Source organism: Hyperolius riggenbachi, chromosome 6, assembly GCF_040937935.1.
Source record: "Hyperolius riggenbachi isolate aHypRig1 chromosome 6, aHypRig1.pri, whole genome shotgun sequence".
NCBI classification, from domain to species: domain Eukaryota; kingdom Metazoa; phylum Chordata; class Amphibia; order Anura; family Hyperoliidae; genus Hyperolius; species Hyperolius riggenbachi.
The window spans coordinates 171214609-171235839 of NC_090651.1; the positions used below are offsets into that span (position 1 = coordinate 171214609).

Genomic DNA, 21231 nt, shown 5'->3' on the forward strand with positions numbered 1-21231 from the left:
GAGAGATATTGTGTGTAGGATTCATTTTTTTTCAGTAAAAGAGAAAATACTCAGGGCTGCACGTCGGACACCTGATATTCTCTTTGAAGATGCTAAGTTGTTAATATTGCCGGATCTATCTCGAATGACTTTACAGATGCGGAAGGCATTAGGTCCATTATTAACTGTGTTAAGTGAGAAACAAATCCCATTCCGTTGGGGATTCCCTTTCCAGTTGATAGTCAAACATGAGGGGCGATCGGTAGTCTTCAAGTCGCCTGCGGATTTGCCTAATCTCTTGCAGACTTTTGATCTCCCGACAATTAAAATTGGAGACTGGCCATATCTTTATACAATAGCTTCACGTTCAGAAAGGGAGAAGTGGCACATGAAAGGGTCTGGGATATTCGAATAAATTCACTAGAAAAATAAGGTTACATGTTTTTCCTTATTCCCCCTATCTTAACTTTGGGGATGGGAGCTGGGTGTTTTACTTTTATATGGGGTTGACTTAGGGAGTGTCTCTCTTTTTTTCCTTTTTTTGCTTGCTTTTTCTTTTGTTGGCTTTTTGCGTGGGAATAAATAAATATCTGCAGTGGTATATGTGAAGGATTTTGTGGAAAGTTGGGGGGAATTGGCGAGGGGCTGGCCTCGGGACATGGGGGGTGGGGGTGGAGGTAAAGTACATAATAGTGTCTATGGACCTCTTAGCCCCACCGCACGCTCACTGGACTGGACAATCGACCAGTCTTGTGATTGGTGTTTATGTGCTGCAGAGTGGCGCTCGCCCATACAGGATGGGCGCTGGCTCTAGGGGATGCGGAGTTCGGCCTCTCACCCCTGGGATATTGTCCCCGGGGCGAGGGGCCGTGTTCGGCCCCCCTTATTTGTATTTGCTTGTTTTTTGTTGCGTTTTTTTTTTTTTTTTTGTGTGTGTGTGCTTGGAATGCAGTCTATTGGGATTGGACAGCTATGATCCCCTTCCCACCAGATTATGGGTAAATTAATAGCTATGACATTTAATGCCAGGGGTCTGAACGAGCCGAGGAAAAGATCCCAGATCTATATAACACTCATAAACAGCGGGTGTCGATACTAATTATACAGGAAACGCATTTTAAAACGGGAAAGATTCCTCTGGCTCATTCGGATCTCTACCCAAAATGGTTTCATTGCACTAATCCTGAGAGTAAATCAAGAGGAGTCTCAATCGGTTTCCATAGAACATTCCAGTTCGATTTGATTGATAGTAAAGTAGATAATACTGGGAGATTCATTTTTTTGAAAATTAAACATTTGTCTCAGATTCTTACTATTGCGGGAATTTACTCGCCTAATAAACAACAAGGGAAAAGATTGTTGGGGTATCTTTCCGATCTTCGGAAGTTTATGGAAGGCTATGTAATTGTGGGGTCGGATCTGAATCTTTCTCTGGACCCAAAGTGGGATTCCTCGTCCGGTAAAACTACAATTCCACATAATATTTTATGTAAGATTAAACATAGATTGCAGGAACTTAGGTTGGTCGATGGCCAGAGGGTTATGAACCCGTCGGATAGAGACTATACTTTTTTTTCTCCTTTACATAACTCATATAGCAGAATAAGATCATATGTTAGTGTCTCACCGTTTATTAGATCTTCAATTTCAGTGTAAGATTGGTCAGATGTGGTGGTCTGACCATTCTCCTGTGATTGGTTCATTTGTGCTCGGAGATAATCCTAAGTCTGAATTTGTATGGCGCTTGAACAGTGGTCTTTTGGAGGACCCTTTATGTAAAAAAGAACTGCTACACGCAATTGCTGATTTTCATATAACACATGTCGGGGATCCTTCTTCCCCTCAGATCAGATGGGAAACTCTGAAGTGTATTTTGCGTGGGATTCTTATCTCACACGGAGCACGCATTAAGAAAGAGCGTGCCCATCAGGTGTCCACGTTGTTATCAGAGATTTATGACTTGGAGACTTTGCATAAGACACACAGGGATCCTGGAACAGCCATTAAATTATCTAGCGTAAGACACGATTTGTTAAAAATTCTAGATGCCAAAACTCTCTTTTATAGAGAGAAACTCAAGTCTCGGTTATACGAATTGGGAAACAAAAGTGGTCATGCTTTAGCGAGATTTATCCAGATCAACGATGTCCTATATTCCAAAGATAAACTCCCACTCAAAGGGCCTGTTATATAAATCAAAAGACATAGCGGATACTTTTAAAGAATACTATAGCTCACTATATAATATTCAAGGTAAATATCATAGTCTTTCAATTGGTGAGTTGAAAGAAAAAATTAATGAATATCTCTGGGGGAGTAAAAGACCGGGGATTCCGAAGGAAGAATCGGGGGCACTAGAGGGGGATTTCTCAGAGAGGGAATTGATAGCAGCTATTCAGGCTTTAAAAAATGGAAAAAGCCCAGGGCCAGATGGCTACACTGCCCCTTTCTATAAAGTTTTCCAGAAAGAGCTGGTTCCGATGTTATTAGAGGCTTTCAATTCTATCTCGGCTTCTAGCACTTTTCCCCTTCAGGCCTTACAGACACATATAGTGGTCCTACCTAAGCCTGGTAAAGATCAAATGGACTGCTCGGGTTATAGACCTATTTCACTGATCAACCTGGACATTAAGTTGTTTGCCAGGCTGATAGCCAATAGGCTACGACCTCTAATACCTCATCTGATACATGGTGACCAGTCCGGATTCGTCCCTGGTAGAGAACTGAGAGACAATGTGCTTAGGGTTATTACTCTGATTGAGCTGGCTCAGCGCACAGGGATTCCCAGCTGCCTGGTTTCCATTGATGCAGAGAAGGCGTTCGACAGGGTCAATTGGGCGTTTTTGGAGCTGGTCCTCTGTCATGCCGGTCTGGGGTCTGGTATGATTGGGAGGATCATGTCCCTATACACTCTACCGACAGCAAGAGTAAGAGTGAATGGCATACTGTCAGACCCCTTCAGTATCCACAATGGTACCAGGCAGGGGTGTCCCCTATCTCCATTACTCTATATATTAACTATAGAACATCTTGCTAATGCTAGTAGACAAAACTCTTCTATGATGGGGCTCCGAACCCGGACTGGTCACCATAAGATATCCTTCTACGCGGATGACGTGCTCCTATTCATCACTTCGCCAAAGATCTCGCTACCAAATGTACTCTCTGAAATCTTTAGAGATCTTAGCAATTTTAAAATAAATACTTCTAAATCCGAAGTCTTAAATATCAATCTATCACGAAAGATGTTGCTTGAATTGAAAACTGTTTTTTCTTTTAAGTGGAAAGATCATCATATATTAAATATCTAGGAATCCAGATCCCCTCATGTCTCTCTAATCTTTATGAGCTAAACTATACCCCATTGTTACATCAGGTCTCGAGAGACCTTGCTTCCCCGACATATGGCTAGCCCTCTTGGATGGGACGTATTAATGTACTTAAAATGGACATTCTCCCTAGGTTTCTACACGTAATGCAGGCAGTCCCCTTAAATATTCCTAAAGATGCCTTTAAATCAATTAGATCAATGTTCATTAGATACATATGGGGTCATAAGAAAGTCCCGCGCCTCCGGTATGCTTTGCTGTCAAAGAGTAAAATGAGGGGGGGATTGGGCCTACCCGACTTGGAATTGTACCATAGAGCAATAGCACTGTCCCATATAATAGACTGGTTTCACAGCCATGAAACGAAGCAATGGGTTAAACTGGAATCCCAGATAATAGATTTGAATGTCAGGGCTTTACCCTGGATCCCTGTGTGTCTTAGAAAGTCTTTAGTTGATCTCCCCTTGCTGGTATGGAATGTAATGACAATTTGGGATGCCTTGTTGTCAGGAGGGGGATCTCCTTTACTGTATTCATCTATTCCGAGTCCTCTCACTCCCATTTTTGATAATTTGAGCTTTGCAGTTGCAGTTGGAGCGAATAATTTTTTGGGCCTTAATAGAAGGGACTGGCCAATGATGGGAACTTTTTTGGTTAATGGGTCCCCTCCCCCCATCGGGGATCTGCTATCTGCAGGCAGTAGCAGCCCCAACATCTCACAATGGTTACAATATCATCAATTATGTAGTTATGTTAAATCCCTTTCACTCTCATCTCAGTTAATGAGGAATTGTACAGCCTTTGAGAGCCTATGTCTCAGTGAACATCGACCAGAACATGCCATCTCAAAAATTTATAAAATACTGTTGGATGTTTCTCCCAGTCAGTTTAATCATATCTGCTCACAATGGGAAGCAGATTTAGGCAAACAGTTTACATCTAGTGACTGGAAAAAGGCATTGGCACTGACGCATGGGGCATCGAGGTCAAGTAAAGTACAGGAAAGGAATTATAGGCTCCTGATCCGATGGTTTCGTACCCCAGCTCAGATTTCAAAATGGCAAGAGGGGGGCTCGGACATATGCTGGAGATGTGGGAAAGAGGTAGGGGATTATTTACATATGTGGTGGGGGTGTGATAGCATTTCTCACCTATGGAGACTAGCTTTCAAGTGGTTGGAGGAAATGAACTCATGTCATATAGCCCACTCCCCAGAGATTGCGTTACTCTCAATGTTTCCAGGTCCAATAAAAAACTCAAAGGGGTCTATACTTGGCCATTTGATGTCCTCAGTCAGATATCTGATAGCCAAAAATTGGAAAGTTGACGCCCAACTGGGGACAGTAGACCTGGCTGAAGCCCTAAATGACACAATGAGGATGGAGGAATTAGTAATGTCGGCACCAAATAAGATGGGGAAGTTTTATAGTCAATGGGCAACTTGGTTGAAGTTCAGGGAGAGGCTCGGGGTAACGACTTTGATTGGAGACCGTGGGAAGCTGGTGGAGGATAATATGTAGTAGGATCTGAAGGCTGTGCATTTGGTCGAATAATCCAATTGGGCTGTGTTTTGTTTGTTTTTTTGGTTTTGTTTTGTTTTGCGATTGGTGTGTGTGTGTGTTATGTTAGCTCTTAATTAAATTTGGGTCTGGAATATTTTCAGGACCACCAAGATTTTAGCTACTGAGAATACACCCAGTATTGTGGTGTTACCATTGAATTATATCTGTACTGGCATGTTTTGGTGGCTGTACTGTTTTATATTATTGATTGTATATTTTTTCGACTGAAAATAAAAAATAAAGATTGATAAAAAAACAAAACAAAAAAAAAAACCTCTTTGTTACAGCTGATACAAGTACTACAATAAATTTGCACTGTTACTACTTCCTGCTTTCATGGAAGCTGACATATTGTTAAGCTCATGTGAAAGCACAGGAGGTTATTTTCTGTGGCAGTCAAGTGACACAGAGGGCTTGATTCACAAAGCCGTGCTAACTGTTAGCACCGTGGTGAAAAGCCCATTATCACACCTAAACTCAGTTTAGGCGTGATAAAATAAACTCATGCACAAAGTGTTGCGTGTAAAGTTTTACGCGCGCAAAGTTTATGCGCGTAACACCATTAAACCCTTTGCGACGTTTCGCGCGCACAGGACTTAGCGCGCAAGTTTTTCCCTCAATGCGGTGCTAACCTACTTAGTGCAATGCTTATCACGCCCAAAAGGCTTTAGGCATACTAACTAGGTTAGCACCGCTTTGTGAATCAAGCCCAGAGAGAGATACAACTACATCTTGTGATTAGGCACAGATGCATGCCTCTGTGTCCCCACACCGCCGCTCTCGGAGGTAAACACAGGGAGAGGGATTCCTTTTACAAAATGCCTGCAAGGGGCGTTCCTGCAAGGTTTCCAGAGCTGCCATTGGGCATCTCTCTCTCCCTGGCCATGCCCAATGCCTCCCTGAACACCGGATTAGAGACACACAGTCTCTCCATGCAGCGTCGTGACCAATAGGTCACAAAAGTGAAAGTGGGCCATTGCGGCCCACAGGAGCGGCAGTTTATAAGGCTAACTGATCCGCTCAACCCCCGTATCAGGTAGCCTACTTTCTTTTATTTTTTTGACCCTTATTACCTTACACCTCTGACCAGTGGAAGTCAAAATCAAAATTCTACTATTGTTACATGCTGAAGTTTACTATATTGTTTGCATTTGATGGATAGCCTTATGCCATATTATTTTGTGCTGTTTGTTTTTTTTCACAAAGTGTCATTTTTCACTAACTTGTGACAAAAAATAAAATCTTCTATGAACTCGCCATACACCTAACGGAATACCTTGGGGTGTTTTCTTTCTAAAATGGGGTCACTTGTGGGGTTCCTATACTGCCCTGGCATTTTAGGGGCCCTAAACCGTGAGGAGTAGTCTAGAAAACAAATGCCTCAAAATGAGCTGTGAATAGGACGTTGGGCCCTTTAGCGCACCTAGACTGCAAAAAAGTGTCACACATGTGGTACCGCCGTACTCAGGAAAAGTAGTATAATGTGTTTTGGGGTGTATTTTTACACATACTCATGCTGGGTGGGAGAAATCTCTCTGTAAATGGACAATTGTGTGTAAAAAAAATCAAACAATTTTCATTTACAGAGATATTTCTCCCACCCAGCATCTGTATGTGTAAAAATACACCCCAAAACACATTATACTACTTCTCCTGAGTACGGCGATACCACATGTGTGGCACTTTTTTGCACCCTAACTGCGCTAAGGGGCCCAAAGTCCAATGAGTACCTTTAGGATTTCACAGGTCATTTTGTGACATTTGGTTTCAAGACTACTCCTCACGGTTTAGGGCCCCTAAAATGCCAGGGCAGTATAGGAACCCCACAAATGACCCCATTCTAGAAAGAAGACACCCAAAGGTATTCCGTTAGGAGTATGGTGAGTTCATAGAAGATTTTATTTTTTGTCACAAGTTAGCGGAAAATGACACTTTGTGAAAAAAAACTATTAAAATCAATTTCCGCTAACTTGTGACAAAAAAATTAAAACTTCTATGAACTCACCATACTCCTAACGGAATACCTTGGGGTGTTCATTAGTGGGGTTCCTATACTGCCCTGGCATTTTAGGGGCCCTAAACCGTGAGGAGTAGTCTTGAAACAAAAATGACCTGTGAAATCCTAAAGGTACTCATTGGACTTTGTGCCCCTTAGCGCAGTTAGGGTGCAAAAAAGTGCCACTATTTCTTACAGATCCTATCACAGAGCTAGCAAGGGCCTTGTCTATTATACAAGAGGTGGGACAACATTCAGGGTTTAAAATCAACACAAATAAAAGTGAGATTCTGCCTTTGTCTAAACTAGCCAATGTACGAGACCTGGAGGGTTTGGGAATTAAAATTGCAAGAGGGAAAATTAGATATTTAGGGATAGAGATAGGGAAAGATCCATGTTCATTGTACGACTATAATATATCCCTTCTGATAAAAGCGGTAATAACCCAAATACAAGGGTGGAGTAATATTCCACTGGGGGTATCTGGAAGAGCCGCTCTACTGAAGATGATCAGTTTTGGTAGATTGCTATATCCCATGCAGGTCCTTCCGCTTCTATGGAAGCATAGGGATGTGATATCTTTGAACAGAGCATTCACAAAATTTATATGGAATAATAAGCGCCCACGTATTAAGCTGAGCAGACTGCAGATCCCAAAGGAGATGGGAGGTTTGAGCATCCCTAATATTAGGAAATACAATCTGGCATGCGTATTTAGACATGTCAGAGATTGGGTGACAGGGACAGAGGAGTTCTCGAATACTGAATTGGAATGTCATATTGCGGAACCCTGGAATCTAACGGGTTTACTACACACAAATTGGCCAGAGCTACCTCTTCGTTTGAAACACAACATAGTGTACAGGGATATTTTATTGGCATGGAGAGCAGTGAGAAAACTCTTTGGGCTCCCTTGGAGGATATCTAAATATGCCCCCTTTGAAGGAAATCCAGGGTTCAAACCAGGGTTAACGCAGGCAAATTATGTGAACTGGGCGGAGAAAGGCATTACCAAAATCGGGAATTTACTAAATTTAAAGACACACAAATGGCTAACATTTGCAGAGGTGACGAGACAATATGGCATTCCAAAGTCAGATTTCCTAGCATATGGGCAGGTCAAATCCTATGCAAAAGCGAGGCTGCGGGATACAACCGTCATAGCCCAAATCCACCCATTTGACAAATTCTTAAGACCGACAGGAGAAAAAAAATCTCTATCAGAGATACTGAAGGACCTAGCAGATCTAGGGGCTCAGAAGCTAGCCATTCGCAACATGTACCCATGAATTAAATACTTCACAGAACAAAATCTAGAACTTAAAATCCTAGAAGGAAATGCTAAAGACAGGCAATTAATTGTTAGTGAAACATGGAGGGAGTTGCATCTACTCATGATTTATCAAGCCAAATACGCTTTTAATATACATTACCAGGTACCCAAACCAGGATTTATTAATCATTGCCTGAAATGTAGCCTACCCCAAGCAGACATGGTTCATTGCTTATGGAAATGTACTCTTATCCAAACTTTCTGGGAAAAAGTACTAAGATATGTGAACAAGTTAGGCCATTCGACCATACCAAAAGGACCACATGATCCTTCTTTTTAATGCTACCCAGAAGGAGGACTCTAACCTCAAGATATCTGATCTGGAACACGTGATAATTATTGCCGCCAGAAAGTCTATATACAATAGATGGATATACCCAACGCCACCCTCGATATGGGATCTGAAGGAAGAACTTAGGCATCTTATGTTGCTGGAAAAGCTAGACGCTACTATGCACAAAGAAAAAGGCACCAAAAAATTCTTCAAAAAGTGGAAACCTTACTTGTTGGACACCTTCTCTTCAGAAGAACTAAGCAGCATTGTGACTCCTTTCAAATATACCAAATGGTATCTCAAGGCACACATAGCAGGTACCTTAGGCCCCCTGAACTTTGGACTATAAAATCTGAATCAGACAGATACTGGCTCGAATGATACCAGATGCAGGTGGACTAGACCATCAATAGGTAGTTTGACCAGAGAGTGGTTGGGGGAGGGGGATGGGGGAGAGTGGAGGATGGGAGGGGGGATAAAGAGGATGTTACCACTTTAGTTCAGCTAATGCATATGGCACTACCAATCTCATATACTGTTATTTCATCGTATGTGGATTAAAGCTGTTATTTAAAAAGCAATAAAAACACTTTGGAAAAAAAAAAAGTGCCACACATGTGGTATCGCCGTACTCAGGAGAAGTAGTATAATGTGTTTTGGGGTGTATTTTTGCACATACCCATGCTGAGTGGGAGAAATCTCTCTGTAAATGGACAATTGTGTGTAAAAAAAATCAAACAATTGTCATTTACAGAGATATTTCTCCCACCCAGCATGGGTATGTGTAAAAATACACCCCAAAACACATTATACTACTTCTCTTCAGTACGGTGGTACCACATGTGTGGCACTTTTTTACACCCCAAGTGCACTAAGGGGCCCAAAGTCCAATGAGTACCTTTTAGCATTTCACAGGTCATTTTGCGACATTTGGTTTCAAGACTACTCCTCACGGTTTAGGGCCCCTAAAATGCCAGGGCAGTATAGGAACCCCACAAATGACCCCATTCTAGAAAGAAGACACCCAAAGGTATTCTGTTAGGAGTATGGTGAGTTCATAGAAGATTTTATTTTTTGTCACAAGTTAGCGGAAAATGACACTTTGTGAAAAAAAAACAATTAAAATCAATTTCCGCTAACTTGTGACAAAAAAAATAAAACTTCTATGAACTCATCATACTCCTAACGGAATACCTTGGGGTGTCTTCTTTCTAAAATGGGGTCATTAGTGGGGTTCCTATACTGCCCTGGCATTTTAGGGGCCCTAAACCGTGAGGAGTAGTCTTGAAACAAAAATGACCCGTGAAATCCTAAAGGTACTCATTGGACTTTGGGCCCCTTAGCGCAGTTAGGGTGCAAAAAAGTGCCACACATGTGGTATCGCCGTACTCAGGAGAAGTAGTATAATGTGTTTTGGGGTGTATTTTTACACATACCCATGCTGAGTGGGAGAAATATCTCTGTAAATGGACAATTGTGTGTAAAAAAAAAATCAAACAATTGTCATCTACAGAGATATTTCTCCCACCCAGCATGGGTATGTGTAAAAATACACCCCAAAACACATTATACTACTTCTCCTGAGTACGGCAATACCACATGTGTGGCACTTGTTTGCAGCCTAACTGCGCTAAGGGGCCCAAAGTCCAATGAGCACCTTTAGGCTCTACAGGGGTGCTTACAATTTAGCACCCCCCAAAATGTCAGGACAGTAAACACACCCCACAAATGACCCCATTTTGGAAAGTAAACACTTCAAGGTAATCAGAGAGGGGCATGGTGAGTCCATGGCAGATTTCATTTTTTTTTGTCGCAAGTTAGATAAAAAATGGAAACTTTATATTTTTTTTTTTTGTCACAAAGTGTCATTTTCCGCTTACTTGTGACAAAAAAATAATATCTTCTATGAACTCACTATGCCTCTCAGTGAATACTTTGGGATGTTTTCTTTCCAAAATGGGGTCATTTGGGGGTATTTATACTATCCTGGAATTCTAGCCCCTCATGAAACATGTCAGGTGGTCAGAAAAGAGATGCTGGAAAATGGGAAAATTCACTTTTTGCACCATAGTTTGTAAACGCTATAACTTTTACCCAAACCAATAAATATAGGCTGAATGTTTTTTTTTTTTTAATCAAAAACATGTTTGTCCACATTTTTCATGCTGCATGTATACAGAAATTTTACTTTATTTAAAAAATGTCAGCACAGAAAGTTAAAATCATTTTTTGACAAAATTCATGTCTTTTTTGATGAATATAATAAAAAGTAAAAATCGCAGCAGCAATCAAATAGCACCAAAAGAAAGCTTTATTAGTGACAAGAAAAGGAGCCAAAATTCATTTAGGTGGTAGGTTGTATGAGTGAGCAATAAACCGTGAAAGCTGCAGTGGTCTGAATGGAAAAAAAGTGTCTGGTCCTTAAGGGGGGTAAAGCCCATGGTCCTCAAGTGGTTAAGCAGTGTCAGTTTTAATCAGAATTATTTATTTTCCCAAGCATGATAGGGACACGCCCGGAATTGGGTTTGGCACTTACATAGCTCAGCACATCATATTTACAAAATACAATGCAAGACAATAAGACAATAGCACAAAGACAGTAACAGACCGTGGAGACTAAACGCCAAAAATAGGTGGTGACACAGATACACCTCAGCATCAACTGGTGAACGCCGGGGGAGGGAGGGGACCCTGGTGGAGTGGGGGTACATGGCTGGAGTTTAAGTGTAGTTTAAGATGTTGACAACGGAGGGGAAAAAGGAGTACCAGTGCCTTTCAGTCTTGGTGGCAATAACCCGAAACCTCAGGTTTAATGACAGTGGAGGTACACTTTAAGCCTATTTGTAATTTCTAAGTGTGCTCTTAAGTATATGGAATGTCTGTATCTGTGAAAGTATATTAGAATTTTCAAAATATTTATTATTCTTATCTTAGGGCAGTGTGACAGCTATGACTGTTTTCTACCCTTTGGACACTGCACGACTCAGACTACAAGGTAAAGAAACTATCTTTCTGGTGAAGTTAGATGTGTAGATGTGTGTTGGTGTAGCTAGCTATATGTATATTTATTTATATATGTAAAATATTTAGTACCATATTGAGATTTGTATTTTGTTTTACCAAAAACAAGTTGTGTGTTTTGTAAAACATCCAGTTGTCCACAGATGAACGAATAATTAAACCTTGTTGATAAGAAGCAAAGGAGCGTGAGGCACTCCCCTGAGAATCCTCAATAGATGTCAGCAGGTGAATACACAGAGAATAAACAAATGGATCTCGCCTCTCCTGCAGCAACCATGGTTCCAGATGCTAGATGTGTGCTCCGTTCTTGTGTAGTAGAAGGAAGGCAACAACTTTGCAGAATAGGAGTAAAAAAGCACATACTCCAACCCTCTGGTTCCAAAGTGGTTTATTGGCATCCACAGTGACATTAAACCTTATTGCGGGAAGCGCTCCTAGCCGAACATCATCCTAGAAAACGGCTAAGGCAGATCTGGAGGTGGGGTAGCAGGCACTGAGGCGGAGCTGGTGATGGCTGTTTCGCGTCCTGCTGGACACTTGGTCACACTGCATTCCACTAAAGGAGGTGATGCGCATACCTCCGGTATATCTGGTGCAAAACACCGCCCAACCGGAAGTAGCGTAGCACCAATGGTTGGAGTCCAGGAGGGCAGCATCAGGACATCCAAGCACGTGAATACACTATGAAGGCCGCGAGGGGGCGGGGGGGGGGGACACATTTCTAAAGGTGCTCCGCTGACATATTGCACTTAAATGTCATGCAAAGGGTTATGCGAACAGTGAAATTGACGCATACAGCACCAAAGTACCTGCTGCTGTAAAAGACAATAAAACCTACAACAGAGGACCATATAATTAAGCACTCCCAAGGGTGCATACATGTTAGCCCTCCTAATCACCTAGTGAATGTGTCTCTAATCCAAAAGCCCTGATACAACCCCCCCTACACACACACACACATACAATTTGTGATGGTGATAACCAATGAACACCCATTAAAAAGTGTATGTTTTCAAATCAGGAGGTTAGCGCATACAAACTAACAAATAACTATAACTGGACCTAAACAAAAAAAAAGGGATATCTGTATTCGAATTGTATGTGTGGGGGGGGGGGGGGGCGTATCAGGGCTTTTGGATGCAAGACACACTCATTAGGCGTTTAGGAGTGCTAACATGTATGCACCCTTGGGAGTGCTTAATTATATTGTCCTATGTTGTAGGTTTTATTGTCTTTTACAGCGGCAGGTACTTTGGTGCTGTATGCGTCAATTTCACTGCTCGCATAACCCTTTGCATGAAATTTAAGTGAAATTTGTCAGTGGAGCACCTTTAGTAATGTGTACCCCCCGCGGCCACCATAGTGTTTTCTCGCGCTTGGATGTCCTGATGCTGCCCTCCTGGACTTCAACCATTGGTGCGACACTACTTCCGGTTGGGCGGTGTTTTGCACCAGATATACCGGAGGTATGTGTGTCACCTCCTTTTAGCGGAACGCAGTGTGACCAAGCGTCCAGCAGGACGCGAAACGGCCGTCGCCAGCTCCGCCTCAGTGCCCGCAACCCCACCTCCACTCCTACATGTGCCTTAGCCGTTTTCTAGGATGTTGTTTGGCTAGGAGCACTTCCCACAACAAGGTTTAATGTCACTTTGGATGCCAATAAACCACTTTAGGACCAGATGGTGCACATGCTTTTTTCTCCTATTCTCCTATAACAAATAACCAAATACATAAAATATCTTTGGAATTCTTACAGAAGTAAAACTGGCTTCAGCCAAAAAATAACATAAATATCTTTGTTAATTGGCTGTCTGTCAAAACGTTGGACAAGGTTAACTAGCATTACAACAGAAAAATGATCGAAAAGTTTGTTACTTTTATACATATACATCCTGTTCAGGAATAATTTTTGTATATACCATGTTATTTGTATTCAAACCTATAAGGATCATAGGGCTTGATTCACTAACACAAATAGCGGGAGTAACCTGCTGTTACTCTCGCTATTTAACACTGTGCACCTTAATGCACACTATTGGTAGCAGAGCGTGCATTATTCCTTCTTGTCTTGTCAGAATAACGCTCACTATGTCCAGCATAGCGAGCGCTTGTAGCTAAGGCTGTGTATTACCTGTAACAGGCGCTCTGATCATCCCGCCCGGGACTTTAAAGTAAGTGATCCTGGCACTCTGATCGGCCCAATAGACTGCCTGTCACATGATTGAGTGATTGTTTGCCAGTAGGAGGTACTTCTATCTGTCATAGCTCAGATTTTCAAGTAGTGCATTTGAACTGAGGTCTCTACTGATCTCTTCACTTATTACTTTGCACTAACTTGAGGTTAATTATCTGGTGTTGTCTAGAGTTACTCCATGACTGTGTGACCATTTACCTATTGTATACTATCCTATACGGGTGGTCTTAGTCCTGGATGATTGCTATATCTAGGTTCACCTCTCACCCTTTACATCAGTGATGGCGAACCTATGGCACGCGTGCCCGAGGCGGCATGCGGAGCCGTCTCTGTGGGCACGCGTGCTGTGTCCGCCACCATTAATAATTTTAATTAATAACCCCCGCAGCCAAGAACTCCGAGTCCGCATGTCATGTGTCTAGAGGGGGCGGAGCAGGACTAGCATCCGTGCACGGAGATTCTTTTGAATGTTCCGCCCCCACCCCCTCTCCACTCTGCTTGCTGGGGCGCCTGGTCAAACGTCAGCGCGGGACTTTCGGCTGGCTGCAGGAAGATCATCGGGGAGCTGCAGGCCGCCGCCAAGAGAAGAGACTTCTGCCAGGTGAGTAAATACTTATTTTTTTTTAACAGGTTACAATATTTTCTGTTGAAACGCTGGCCACATTACGATTTTTTTCTAGTGAAACATTGCTGTATGACGATTATTTTCTGTTGAAACGCTGGCCCAGTTAAGATTTTTTTTCTAGTGAAACATTGCTGCATAATGATTATTTTCTGGTGAAAGATTATTATTATTGATTTATAAAGCGCTAACATATTCCGTGGCGCTGTACAAAGTAAGAAACAAACATGGGGTACATAATACAGACAATACATTAGCGGCTCAATTGATAAGGAGCATCGCGGCCGCATCTACTCGTGTAGATGCGGCTTTAGCTTTGCTTGAATCAGGCCTGGTGAAGCATCAGATAAGGGATATATACGGGGAACTGGTTGGAAGCAAAGCATGTGAACGTACTCTATGCTGAAAAGGAAAATGGATAGCTGTAGGCCTATTGTTAGATGATGAAGCCTGATATTATGCCCTGGAGGCAGTTAAAAGATTTTCTCTCTGTCGCGGACCGTGCACTACAACTGTACATATTGCATCAGGAATATCTAACCCCCAGTCGCATAAATATAACCCAGGTGCAAGCATGGCCTGTCCTAAATGTGGTGCAGATTGCCCCTCCTTCTTTCACTTAAATTGGGAGTGTCCACGGGTAACAGCCTTTTGGCTGCAAGTTCTGACCTTGCTTCACAACAGAGTTCGCTGCTGGTTACGCTGGACCCTGTGTTGGGTGTTATACAGGACGAGGGGCTCCAGGCTTGCACTAAAACATAAATTAGAGAAACTCTGTTTGTAGCTAGGCAAGAAATTGCCCTAAGATGGCTCTTTGCTTATTCTCCATTATTCTCCTGTTGGAAAAAAAGGCTAGACAATGGCCTGGTATACAAAAAGTTAGTCTATACGCACAGGGGTCACGTCAAACAATTACATCTGATATGGGATGGATGGAAGGGTAGGGCATAAACCTTCTCCACTCAACTCATATGTTACCTTTCCATAATTGTCCCAAAGTGTGCCATGCTTCTATCCTTAATTGTGAACATCATATACCTAGACAAGTATGTTGGCACATGAGCGCTTCGGTACGATATAGTCCCTCTGTGATCCTTCTCCCTTGGTAATGACCATTTTGGTAATGGATATGTTGACATTCACTAAAACTGCATATAATGTATCTCTTTACTTGGCTATGAGATCTGCTTTATCTTATATGTACCATGTAAAAAACTGTTGGTTTCCTGCAATTCCAAAGCTATTTTATACTATCTGCGCATGTACAAAATTGTAATTTTGTATAGTAAACTTCTTCTTGGTAAAAGAAAAGGTGTACAGCATGTGAGAAAGACCACAATTCTTCAGGCAACCAAGTATTATAGAATCCTTTAAATTATCAGTAGCCTTAGTGTGTATGTGGGCAGCCAACTCGATCTCTAATAGTAGAGACAACACATCTTTAACCTGGAGACCTGGAGAGTCCCAGTTTCTAGCCAGGACCCTTCTGGCAGTAGACATACTACATGTTGCATAAACCTGTGTGCTCAGTATTTACATTTTGGGGGTTTGTCACCCAGCAATAGTACAGTGGGACTAAAGGGGACCTGGCAGGAAAGTACAGTGGAAGCTCTATTCCAGACCGAGCTGCAGAAGATTTGTGCACCAAGGCAGGACCAACAGACATGGCATAAGGTTTCAATGGAGTCACAGCCTCTAAAGCAGAATGTGAACCGTATAACACACACAGTGTAAAAAGTTTAACTAGCTTTACTTAGAGAAGTACATGCTATTGTTAGATAAGGTCTGACAACTGTAGGCACCTTTCTTTTCTGACAGAAAACTCCCAATGTCCACTTTCTATTAAAGCGGACCCAAACCAAACATTTTTTTTTTAATTCAAAATATTTAGTTGCACCACTCTGACACATACAAAGATAAATAACCACTCCTTCAAGCCTATGAGCATTTCAGTGCATGCTTTTCACCCTTCTCTTTTCATAACTAGGGTTATACAGGTGGCAGCCATTAGCAATTCCTCCTTTGCCGGACACCTCCTACTCCACCAGTCTGCCGGATTCTGTCCTATGAAAGGAAGGGAGGGGCTCCTCCAATAAATGTAAAATATTTTATATTTTTCATCATGCAGCTGAAAAAAGGCTGCTATTTATTATTATAATTTAGAAAACAAATTGTATTTCTGAAATCTTGTATTTGTAATTTGGGTCCACTTTAAAGGGATACTGTAGGGGGGTCGGGGAAAAATGAGCTGAACTTACCCGGGGCTTCTAATGGTCCCCCGCAGACATCCTGTGTTGGCGCAGCCACTCACCGATGCTCCGGCCCCGCCTCCAGTTCACTTCTGGAATTTCTGACTTTAAAGTCAGAAAACCACTGCGCCTGCACGCCCGTGTCCTCGCTCCCGCTGATGTCACCAGGAGCGTACTGCGCAGACACAGACCATACTGGGCCTGCGCTGTGCGCTCTTGATGACATCAGCGGGATCAAGGACACGGCAACGCAGGCGCAGTGGTTTTCAGACTTTAAAGTCTGAAATTCCGGAAGTGAACCAGAGACGGGGCCGGAGCATCGGTGAGTGGCTGCGCTGGCACAGGATGTCTGCGGGGGACCGTTAGAAGCCCTGGGTAAGTTCAACTCATTTTCCCCTGACCCCTCTACAGTATCCCTTTAAAGACAATCTGTACTCTAAAATTCTTACAATAAAAACCATACCATTCTATTCATTATGTTCTCCTGGGCCCCTCTTTGCTGTTTCCGCCACTCCCTGCTGCAATCCTGGCTTGTAATTGCCAGTTTTAGGCAGTGTTTACAAACAAAAAACATGGCTGCTAACCAGCATGTGATAGGCTGAGAGAAGCTCAGTTTGTGACTCATATAGAGCCTGGAGGGGGCATGGAGAGGGTGTGTATAACTTCTACCTATCACAGCAGAGCAGCACATTCCTGCATGAGCCGACAAAGCTGACAAAGGAAAGAAGATTATATTATATAACAGAGATAATACAGCCACTGTGCAACTAGGAAAGGCTGCAGTAAGACAGGCCACATTAGAACAGGTATAGGAATTTATAGGATAGAAGAAATAAGGCTGCACATTTTGTTACAGAGTCTCTTTAAAGGATAGATGGTTTTCTCTGTGTATTGAGATCATTGAGGGCAAAGTACAAATGTGATATTAGGCCTTTCTCTAGAGGACTATACTTGCAAATGACATAAAAAGGATTATAACTCAATTCTCACTCATAAAATTTGCTAAGAAAAAAAAACCAAAACAAAACCTGGTGGAGTCTAAATATCTCACGAGGAAGCAGATAGTAGTTTTGTATAAAATATTGGGTTTTTTTTTCAACTTTCTTTTTATTTAGATTTACAGCTTGTTAATGCGAAATATTACAAAGAAGAATACAAATATCTTACAAGTATCTAGCATAAAGTGTCAGCATCGTACTTAAACAGAACTGACCACAAATCGGCATCGTACATAAACTTGTATGAAATATTGTAAGGTCATTATCTTAAAAGTCCTGACAAATCTGCCAACTGAGGTCAATTTATGGAGAGTCCACCATTGGAAGGTGTTTGGTGAATGCCCCGGGACAAAATCAGAGTTTGAGGGACTGAAGAGAACATATGAAGCAGCATGTTTTCCAGATAGCTAATGATTGAGTCGCAACTGGCGATTCAGCTGTCTAGCCCACATTATCCTCTTAAGGGAGAGTGATAGAGTAGGTAGGTTTGTAGTGGCACACCTTACCGTATGGGTTGGGTGCATAACCTTAGGTGCAAAGCAACACCCAGAGTATAATGATCAAGTTCATAGAACGTTTAGTACACCAGGCTTCTCAATAGCAAAAGTGTAATGTTGTTCAAAGCATGTGTCAAAACACAATACGTTAACAATTATTTCAAGGCCACGCAGGGTCCCCTTCTTCAGAACAGTGCAGACAGCCATATCTCTGCACTTTTCTGAAGAAGGGGATCCTGCGTGGCCCTGAAACAATTGTCAAGGTATTGTGTTTTGTCACATTCTTTGAAGAATAAAATTACGCTTTTGCTCTTAAACGAGAGTGGAGACTATAGGTCCGACTCCAGTTTGACCCACAAAGGGTCATGTTTACTAGCATTAATCACGACCAGCTTGACTAGCTGAGCTGCTTTGTAATAATTTGCAAATGATAGCATACCCAGATCTGCAATATATTTTGATAATGTAAGAAGCTTTCTATCTATCCTATGGCATCTATTTTGCCCCATAATTGCATAAGTTTACCTATATCCCCCATGGGTACTACAATTGGAAGGACCCAGAACTAGAAGTGAACTACATCTAGCTCTGCACTCGTAATCTAAATTACGAGTACATCTTGCTGGTCGCAGCAGTGTCTATTAAGACACAGCTGCTCAGCCTGAGGACGCCAATCCCAGAAGTCCGCCGAGATGGTGTCCATCGTTACCCGAGCAGATGGGGCTGGTTTCTCTGGAAACGCTTTATGAAAAGCTTTTATTAGTTTTGGTGCATGAATATTTTTTTGAGCTATCTATAAGTTTTCTTCAGGGCCAAGGCCCTTCCATTGAACCAAATACTGAATTGTACCGCCTCTTCTTCTGGAATCCAGGACAAATTAAATACTGGGTGAATTTGAAGAATACTGGTATTCCAATTTGAAGGCCACTGAACTAATCTTTTTGCAGATAGGAAAATGGTCAATGAACTTGAGCCCCAATTTCCTAGAAGGACATGTCAACTTCAGATTAATAGTGAACAACCATACCTGGTCTCCAACTTGAAATTCCAGACTCTTTTTCCACTTCTTGTCTGCAAACCTCTTTACCCTCTCTTTGTCTTTCTGTAAAATGGTCTGGAGAAGACTTATGGTGGCCATACATGGTACAATAAAAACGTTAGATTATCCCGTTTATTCGATCTAAATGATCGAATCGAATGAAAGTTGAAAATATTTTTATTTTCGATCAAGAAATTCGAACGATTAGCCCATTTTTTCGAGTAAAATCGATCGGACATGCTGGAAAAATCTTTATATTCGATCTAACGGAATAGTCGAACTAAATTATATAATCGAAAAAAAAATTAAAAATTGTACCATATACTGTATGGCCATCTTTAGATTCTTGGTAAGAAACTTTAACCATTCTTATACACTGGGCACCAGACAATCGGAATACACATGAGGAACGGTAGATGGGTGATAGCCAAAATTGGCAACAAAATTGAGTTTGTTCTGTTGACGAATGTATTGAATTGTAATAAGCAAATTCTGCTGTGGGCAGTAATCTCACCCAATCATCCTAAGAGGCAGATGTGAAACAGCGAATGTACTTCTCCAGGGTCTAATTGGTTCTTTTTTGTCTGCCCATTGGTCTGAGGATGATAACCAGATGAAAGTGAAGACTGAATTTGGAACAAAGCTCTTGCCAAAACTTGGAAATAAATTGTACCCCTCGGTCATATATCTGAGGGATGTCTATATAGTCTTTTCTTTTAAGGGTTGGCCAATTTAGTTAGTCAATCCACTAATACCAAAATGGATGTAAAGCCCTCAGATCATGGAAATTCTGCAATAAAATCATTGTAGAGAGAGATTGTGTCTCCTTTATATTCAAGTGATGGAACATTGCACATAACTTTAAAAAGAGCCTCTTTGGCTTTGTAATAAATCAAACGAATCACGAGCTGTTTGGACTTGCCCGCCATAGACTATCTTTCCCCCATGGCCCTGTGTGCTCTATCCATTCTCCATAGATCAGGGGGAAGTCTGGCGCAATCCATTTAAAGAGATCTAATAAATAGTCAATCAGCTGCTCAGAAATAACCTGCATGGAGATACCTTTCACATGGATATTCTTCCATCTTTCCCTATTTTCGTGAGTGAAGACCTTTTAAATCATTTAGGATTATGTGTTGCTCGTCCTTCATGATCTCTTGCCGCTGTGAGATAGCATCTTAGTCTCCAGGGCATCAATGCGATTGCCAATATCCGTAATTTCTGCCTTCAGATCTTTAATTGCATTCAAAATCAAGGTTTGGAGAAAGTCATGCATCAATTGGCAATGTTTGTGCAGACTTCAGTACGTGTTCCCTTATGGAATAGGCCACAATAGCACTAAAACATAACTTTTATTGGTTACAATTAAAATCTAAATAATGAGCAGCAACAAATATATACAAAGATCAAAAGTATTGGTAAGATATCCCCCTCCCCATTATATGGTCTTAGTGCATAGAGAATCAAACTCTTCTAAACTTCCTTCCACATATATGACACAATTAACCTCTTGATGACTGCAGTGCTAAACCCCCCTAGTTACCAGGTTATTTTTAGCGAAATAGGCCACTGCAGCTTTAAGGCCAAGCTGCAGGGCTGCACAACACAGCACACAAGTGATTATCCCCCGTTTTTCTCCCCACCAGCAGAGCTCTCTGTTGGTGGGGTCTGATCGCTCCCCCTGTGTTTATTTATTTTTATTTTTTTACAAATCTTTTTGTTGTTTTTTTTAAATAAAAATTGCTATTCCTTTAAATTTTATCCCTCCCTTCCCCCCTCCCTCCCTCCAGCCGGCCAATCATGGCGATCGGCTGTCATAGGCTTCTGCCTATGAGAGCCGATCGCTCTCTTGTCCCCCAGGAGGACAGCCGTGTCACACGGCCGTCCCCAGTACAGCGCTGCTGCCGATCGCAGCGCTGTACATGTAAATAGACGGCGATCACGCCGTCTAACAGTCTCCCGAGCGGCGATCGCCGCTCGGAGACTGAAGGCGGAGCTCCGCCCCCCAGACAGGAGATGCGCGCACAGCGTGCGCGCGATCTTCTGCATTAGCTGGCCCCAGGGCTTTACGCCGATAGACGTTACGCGGTCCTGGGGCTGCCGCCGCGGCCACGCCCATTGGCGTGACGCGGTCGGCA

The 21231-nt window shown here is 42.2% G+C and overlaps 1 protein-coding gene across 2 annotated transcripts in view; it reads left to right on the forward strand.

Moving 5' to 3' along the window:
* The window catches only part of SLC25A17 (solute carrier family 25 member 17), a 271719-nt gene that overhangs the window by 56340 nt on the left and 194148 nt on the right, over positions 1 to 21231 (forward strand). For both annotated transcript variants that reach the window (XM_068240216.1, XM_068240215.1), the window contains one exon: positions 11408 to 11468. In XM_068240216.1, coding sequence (XP_068096317.1) covers positions 11423 to 11468 — 46 coding nt within the window. In that variant the 5' untranslated portion in view covers positions 11408 to 11422. The remainder of the gene's footprint in view (positions 1 to 11407; positions 11469 to 21231) is intronic.